Below are 8,256 nucleotides of genomic sequence, written 5' to 3'. Positions count from 1 at the left end.
TGACGAGGGTGAAAGAGATTTTGCCGACAAAAAATATCGGGGATTTGTTTTTTTCCGCCCTCGTTCCTTTCTCTCGCTCTTTTGTCTCCCTCTCGTCGGTCCTTCCTCTCTTGTTTTTTCTGCTTTCTTTTCGTCCTACTCTTCTTTTTCTATGACAGAAAGAAAAAGATGAATAGAGAGAGAGAGAGAGAGAGAGAGATGACAGGTGGAGGGAGAATTTCCTTCGATCAAACAAGGTATGTAGGGGGAGAGAGGAGTGGGGTGAGGTAGGTGAGAGCAGGTGCATCAGCTTGCTCGATCGATTGGACCTCTCTTGCTGCCGACCATCTAACCGATTCAAGTTGAATCCAAATTGGTAATCAGTTCAACAGTGTTAAATAGTTGCTCGACACCATGTAAGATTTATAATACTTTTTATGTGTATAAGTAGCACTGCTCAATTAAATTAATGTGTGGTGTGAGAATAAACTATAGTACTCTCTGCTTTTTTATTTTTGATTATCACCAAATAAGTATTATTACTAATTATAATAATTATGGCACATAGCATATAATCCAAATTAATTTATTATGCTATGTATGATGGTAAAAAGTCTTAGAGTAATATTTCATTTTACCATGTAAATTGTAAATTCCGACTGCTTATTTTTCTAAAGGGAAAACTTTAAATACCATCCTTGTAGTTTCGCAGTTTTTCACTTTAATACCATGTGATTTAAAATGGATCAATTTAGTGTCTTATGGTTTCTTTTTTATCTTTTTATTGTCGATTTCACTAATTTTTCTCGTTAAATCAGTGACAAAGTTAAAACTAAAGAGTACTAAAGTGAATATATTTGATAAATCTAGATAGGGTATCTAAAATTTTTTTGTATATAATTTAATAAAATATTAATGAAAAAGCTGACGAAAAAATAAAAATGAAACCATAGAACACTAACTTGATACATTTAAATTATGGGATACTAAAGTAAGAAAGTGCGAAACCACGAGGACGTGGTTTTTGAAGTTACCCTTTTCTAAATAAGTGATTGAAAAGTAATGTAACTTTAGAGATGACCTGCTATTACGGTATTGATAATAATCACCAGGTACGTATCTAGAAGTTTATTTGATACTTTGCAGGGTATTTTGGTACATAAAATCCATAGTTGAGCATATCCAACTAAGGGTATAACAAACTTTTCAAACAAGTACAGCAATATTCGGAATTCAATTACATCGAAAAGGCGAATTTAATTTGGAAACAATATATAAAACATAATTTTAAATCAAATTCAATTTTTCTTAAATATAACACAAATTTGAAATAAAATTTTCAGTTCAAATTCAAAATTCTAATTAAATCAAATAAAATTTTGGTTTTAAGATTAAAAGTGCAATTTAGATTCAAATTTAAAAGTTTGAAATTAAATTTTAAAATCCAAGTTTTACATTGCAATACCAAATTCAAAAATTAAATTTAAATTTAATATTTTTTTGAGTAGGATACTTTTATGTAATTTGGTAAATAGCAGGCTTAAATTAAGAATTTAAATTTGGTATATGGTGCTAATTCTTTTCCTCTATTGTTCTGATGCCTAATCTAAGTCAAAAACTTGCTTGGCATGTTACTTCATTTAAAATTCAATGGCACTCTTCATTAATTAATGGTTAAATCTCAACAGCTATGATATATTGAGACATTCCTGAAAAAAAGTCTAATCAACACTAATATAATAAATTTTTATTGTCCAATCATGCTTTAAATTCAGAATTGACTTAATTTATTGTCCAATCAGACTTTAAATTCAGGATTGACTCATTTTAAAACAAATCACTCAAAATTTTTTCTCACAAATACTCTCTCCGGTCTCCCTCCTTTCACTTCATCACTCTTTTCTCTCTTAATCAAAATGTTCTTTCAAAATTCGAGATATTCATTTCCATATTCATTTCAATAATAAATTAAATATTTTTAAATAATTTATAATTTTATTTTTTAATTCTAATATAATTTAGTTATACTTTTTTATTTCTATTTTAAGGATGAATATATATGTATATATATATATATATATGTTTGCGGTGAATGTTATTACTAGGAGAAAAAAGAAATCGTCGGTGGCCGCAGCTTTTGGAGCTAGTTTTTGCTCCCTCTCCCCCTCCCCTGATAAAAGTGCAAGCACCTCCAGACTCCAGTAGTCATGGCCTCCTCCGATCCTCTCCACGTTGTAGCGTTCCCATGGCTGGCCTTCGGCCACATGCTGCCCTTCCTGGAGCTCTCAAAATCCTTAGCCCGGAGAGGCCACCGCGTCTCCTTCATCTCCACCCCGCGCAACATCCGGAGGCTCCCCCAAATCCCCCCCGACTTATCCCCTCGCATCGACTTCATCCCCTTCCCCCTCCCCCACGTCGACGGCTTACCCGCGAATGCCGAGTCGACCAACGACGTCCCGCCGGATAAGGTGCCGAACCTCAAGAAGGCCCTCGACGGTCTCAAACCCCGCTTTGCTGATTTCGTAAAAGAGAAGAATCCGAATTGGATACTCGTCGACTTCGCTCAGTACTGGGTACCGTCGGTCGCTGCTGAGGTCGGCGTCCCCTGCGCATTCTTCTCCATCTATATGGCATCGTCCCTCGCCTTTGCCGGGCCGCCTTCAGACTTGCTAGATGGAAGCTCGTGGAGAACAGTCGAGCAGCTCACAAAGCCGCCGCACTGGATCATCCACTCCTCCTCCTCCTCCTCCTCCTCCTCCTCCTTCCGCTCCCGCTCCTCGAGATCCCCGCCGTCGTCTTCGGAGGAGGGGGGGTTTTGGAGGAGGAAGGCGTGGACGAGGCCGGAGAGGCAGGGAGCGGAGTCGTGGTCGCTGCCGCTGCTGGCGTAGGCGGTCACCTCCCCGCGGAGGCGGGCGCGGACGTTCGCGTCGAGCGGGTCGGTGACGCGCTTCGCCCGGTTGTTCACCGCCATCTGCCGGTCACCAATTCTTTTCGCTCTCCCTCTCTCTCTCTCTCTCTCTCTCTCTCTCAATCGTAGTTCCTTTACTATGTACGAGCACTATCGCGAGAGATCGTTGTGGGGGTGGGGGGTGGGGGGGGAAGCGGCAACCNTACTACTACTACTACTACTACTACTACTACTATCTCTGCCGACGACAGAGCAGTTATCGAGTGGCTCGACGCTCAATCTCCCAGAACGGTGATCTATGTAGCTTTGGGAAGCGAGGCGGTGATAGCGAGTGAGCTCGTGCATGAATTAGCCTGCGGGCTTGAGCTTTCAAAGGTGCCCTTCCTCTGGGCTTATAGGCAGCAGAGCCGCCTACCGGAGGGGTTTGAGGATCGAGTGAGGAGCCGTGGATTGGTCGCAACCGGTTGGGTGCCTCAGCACAAGGTGTTGGCCCACCGATCGGTCGGCGCCTTCCTTACGCACTGCGGATGGAGCTCGGTGATCGAGGCGCTCCGATTCGGGCATCCGCTGATCTTGCTGCCCGTCGCAGTCGATCAAGGGCTCATCGCGCGGGTGCTGGCGGAGCATAAGGTCGGGGTGGAGGTGCCGAGGGACGAGGAGGACGGATCGTTCACACGCGCGGGGGTGGCAGAGGTGGTGAGGATGGTAATGGTGGAGGAAGGAGGGAAGGCTTTGGCGGCGAAGGCTAAGGAAATGAAGGAGATCTTCGCTGATGAGGGCTCGAATGAGCGGCACATGGATGAGTTCGTTAGCATTTTGAGGAACAACTATATATAAAGAAGATGAACGACCAAGTATAGACTCTCGTCGTTGAAGTTCGCAAGGTATTTCCGATCAGATTGTTGTTCTCTTTCTCAATTCTCCATATATATATGAGTACGATATGATATATCCCAATATTAATTGTGAGAATTAATGTTACCTATTTAGAGTTATACGGATTACGTGCATGCTAGTTGCAATTAATTATAACGTTTTCATTTAAAAACTGATTGTTTTTAGTGGTCTGGCAATTCTTTTTTTTTTTTTCATTTAAAATCGAAACAGATCTAGTAAATTCTAGGCATCCTTAGACGAAGAAGTTATAAGATTGAGCAATGTGCATTCAAATCAAAATATGCATATGCATAAAATTAGACTACTATACTATTAATAATACCAAATAGTTGGTGCTATTAGATTTTTAGCTTTTGGATAAAGAGATGTGCGATTAGAATGATAATAGTCTTCTAGAATTGAGTAGGCGATTGATTTAATAGTATGGTCTAATTAGTAGAAATAGTCAAAGAAGCAAATTTAACAACGGAATATTCGATAGCACCAAACATTTTGTACTATTAATTAATAGTATAATAAACCACCCATTTATTTTTGATATTATTGTACTAATTAGTCTACATAGTTTAATGTTTTCGGTTATAAGCTGTTTGCAATAATTTTGGGGTGTTTGGGTAGAAAGAAGTTGAGAATCAGGGACAAAAATTCTATGGGCAGCGTGCCCAAACTAATTAGTTTGGGCACGCTGCCGGATGGGCGCCGCCTGGCGCAGGTGCCACGCGGCGCCCATCCACCACTGCTCTCCCAGTAATGGGGAGAGCAGTGGAACTTTCTGGGTGCACCTGGTGCATCTATACCAGGTGCACCATAATTATAATTTTAAATTTTTAGTTTTTAAAATTATAATTTTATGTAATAATTTATTTATTTTTTTAGGAGTTATCATTGTAGAAATTAAAATTTTAAATTCTATTTGGTTTTGAAAAAAAATTAGGAATAATAAAAATTATCCATGCTATTCCATGAAACCAAAAATAAATTTATTTTAAAATTTTAATTTTCTAAATCAATAATCATGAATTATAGACCATATAAATTTTAAATCATAACATATATGCTAACATATTAAGTTACAATTTTAAAAAATTTAAAAAATTACAATTATGGTGCACCTGGTATAGATGCACCAGGTGCACCCAGAAAGTTCCAGTGCTCTCCCCATTACTGGGAGAGCAGTGGTGGATGGGCACGCTGCCCATAGAATTTTTGTCCGAGAATCAGTGCCTTACATGCTGAATTCATTACTTACTGTTTTCTTTACTTTTTCTTACCAACTATGTCGCTATTCTCTTACGACATCTAGGTCCTCCCACAAAAAATTTTTGCACTTATCCCTTTTATTTTTACATTGTTTTTTTCCCCAGCTTTGAACTAAGATGAAACATCTAATCAGCAACCTTCAATTTGATTATAAATCATGCCAAAATTGATTGCTTAAGATGAAACATCAAATTAGCTCTTTGAGTAGTGATTACTTATTTTGTTAGTGCCCTCTGAACTACCTGAAAGGTAAGAATATTGGCTTCTAAACTACTTGAAACATCTAAAATGTTGATATAGCATTTGTACTACAGTGGCTTCTTTGGTATTTGTAGTTTGGTGGTAAGTAGGTGATTTTGTAAATTATTTACAGATAATCGTGGTTAGCTAATGCTGTTTTCTTAGAACATCCTGAGTTGCATTTTCAGCAACCACTACTGAAATGAGTTTATCGTTGGCATGTATTTGTACTGCATATATTCTCTTACTTGCTTCGTGAAAGCTGAGAAGAGAAAACATCGGAAGTTGTTGGAACTATAGCCAAGTTTTACTTTGAACATATAGATTGTGCGCATGAAATATGACTAATGAGATTAAAAATCTTGCCTCAACACATGTCCACCAGAAATCGATATTGCCGAGGAATTGAACTCAAAAACAGGTTTAATGCTATTGACTTTCCCCACACCATTTTCCCCTTATCATTTGCTGTGAATTACTGTTCTAATTGGTCTATAATAATTGTAGGGTGTTTGAGTAGGAGAAAGTTAGAAACAACCTCTGCCCAAGGTATGTGTTTGGTCGTCTACGCTGTACTAAGTTCTAATATTTATTAGTGTAGTTTTATTGCTTTTTTTTTTTATGGATTTGTGGGTTGGATTTGAATGTGTGTTGTAACAGTGGGCCCCTGCATTTGGTTGCACTACACTTACATTTGAGCCATTTGACCTCCTTCAGTCAATGCTTTTAACATTATCAAATAATATGATTAATTTCAAATTCAAGACAAACGTACTTCATACAACCATTGAGTTTTCTTTGTAAATTAATTGATCAGTTAAGATAACTTTACCTCACTGAGTTTTAAGCAGGTGTACCAACAGGATGTACCAACAGGATGGCCATGAAATAGAAGAACAAATAGGTTTAACTCTTCCCAAACATATTGAGAGTGATATATTTGGAGAAACATCTCCACCAATGATTACTCACTCCAGGTGTAGTTACCTTTTCCTTCTACATGCTTTTGCATAACAGTAATGCTATACTTCGGTTGCTAATATGCTGGAATGGTTTTTACCAGGATTTTTAAAGATAAGACAGAACTATCTCCAAGTGTGGAGGAGCCAAGTAGAAAATGACTTGGTGATTTCCCTACGATTACCTCACTCCAAATGAGACTTTTTACCATAAAATCTAATTTCCTTCTTTTTTTCAACTCTAAACTTCGCAGGCTCAGAGAAGATGATGGACAACCGGTAGCAACAAATAATTAGGCTACTCCACGTACATATTAATCATGCATTTTTTTGGAATTTCAACTTGAATTTATGTGATTGCCTTGTGGACAATTAATATCCGTATTAATTATGAATGTTTTTTGAATTTGGTCGTACTATTTTGTTAAGACTCACAACTTTAAAAAATATCTAATGTATGTAAGAATTTTTATTTCAGCAAATATTTTTTTTATTGCTTGTTACTAATTATTATTGTATATTTACGATAAATCTATTGATCCGCCGCGAAGTGCGGCTCTCTAACTAGTGTGCTTAATTAGATAAATGCTACTTAACACTCATCGTGGTATAAATCTTAGGCACTCACTCATCGATGGATAAAAATATTTCATATGTCGCATGATGTGACTAATAAAATACCTTTGTTAGGCAGGAGAGTGTAAATCGCACACTCGACGGGGCAAAGTGTATGACTAATGCCGCTCATGTGCTTATTGCTTTAGGGAAAAAACTACAAATACCAATTTTGTGATTTAGTATTTTCTCACTTTAGTATCATGTGGTTTAAAATGCAGCAAATTAGTGTCATGTAGTTTTATTTTTCTTTTTATTATCCATTTCACTATTTTTTTTTCATTAAATCAGTGACAAAGTTAAAACTAAAGAGTACTAAAGTGACTATCGATAAACTTAGGTGGGATATCTGAAGTTTTTTGTATATAATTTAACGAAATATTAACGGAGGAGCTGACTGAAGGAAAAAAAATAAAACCACATGACACTAACTTTTATACTTTAAACTACGGGGTATTAAAGTGAAAAATTGTAAAACCACAGAGATGGTTTTTGAAGCTTATCCTTGTTATAGATGTAGGTCAATTGAAACATCCGACGTGATAGTATTTCTCTGTGTCTATATGGGATGCACCTCGATAGGGTTAGGGATGCAATGTAGGTCATGCCGGACCGGTACGCCCACATGTTTCGGCCCGAAATCGACCCAGCCTGGCTATAGTTCGGTCCGTGTTGGATCGGGCCAAATTTTTTAGATCTTTGGCCCAGTGTGGCCCTTGGGCCCGAACGGAATGGGTCGTGCCGGGCTTGGCTGGGCCTGTGCCGGCACAGTATTTTTTTTTTATCTTTTAAAATTTTTATATTTAAAATTTTAAAGATAAAATATTTTTAGATGTTTTCAACTATGAGAGAGGCACTATGGTTAAAACAATTTTAAAAAAGTTAATTTGTTGAAAAATTAGAACTTAAAAATTATTTAGACAAAGATTTAAAGTTTAAAAATTATTTGAATAAAATTTTAATATATATATATATAGGCTGGGGCTACTATACTATTATGAGTATAGACCCCCTTGTACTCATAAATTTTTAACTATTGATTGATATGATGTGTGGTTAGAATGATGATGGTCCCTACTTAAAATGATAGTGGTTCTCTAGGGTTGAGTGGGTAGTTGGTTGAATAGTATGATCTAACGGATGAAAATAATCAATGTAATAAATCTAAAGGCCGAAAAACTAATAGCACCAATAGTTTGGTACTATTGATAGTATTCCAGTCTAATTCTATATATATAGAGTCCGGCTGGGATACTATCTATAGCATTAAGGACTTGGTACTATCGAGTTTTTCCACCGTTAGATTTAACCCTTTGATTATATATATATATATATATATATATAGAGTAGGGGACCTCTCTCTCCCTCTTTGATTATATATATATATATATATATATA

General features: G+C 37.2%; 1 protein-coding gene across 1 annotated transcript; it reads left to right on the top strand.

Moving 5' to 3' along the window:
- LOC109715418 (putative UDP-rhamnose:rhamnosyltransferase 1) lies at positions 2,066-6,720 on the top strand. The gene is made up of 6 exons (XM_020240393.1): positions 2,066-2,861; positions 3,050-3,771; positions 5,792-5,833; positions 6,136-6,261; positions 6,348-6,409; positions 6,498-6,720. The coding sequence occupies exons 1-2, from the start codon at positions 2,187-2,189 to the stop codon at positions 3,722-3,724; spliced, it is 1,350 nt and encodes a 449-aa protein (XP_020095982.1). The 5' UTR covers positions 2,066-2,186; the 3' UTR covers positions 3,725-3,771; positions 5,792-5,833; positions 6,136-6,261; positions 6,348-6,409; positions 6,498-6,720.

Source organism: Ananas comosus, linkage group 9, assembly GCF_001540865.1.
Source record: "Ananas comosus cultivar F153 linkage group 9, ASM154086v1, whole genome shotgun sequence".
Lineage (NCBI taxonomy): Eukaryota > Viridiplantae > Streptophyta > Magnoliopsida > Poales > Bromeliaceae > Ananas > Ananas comosus.
Note: the sequence above shows the minus strand (reverse complement) of the source record. Positions and strands in the feature narration are given on the sequence as shown.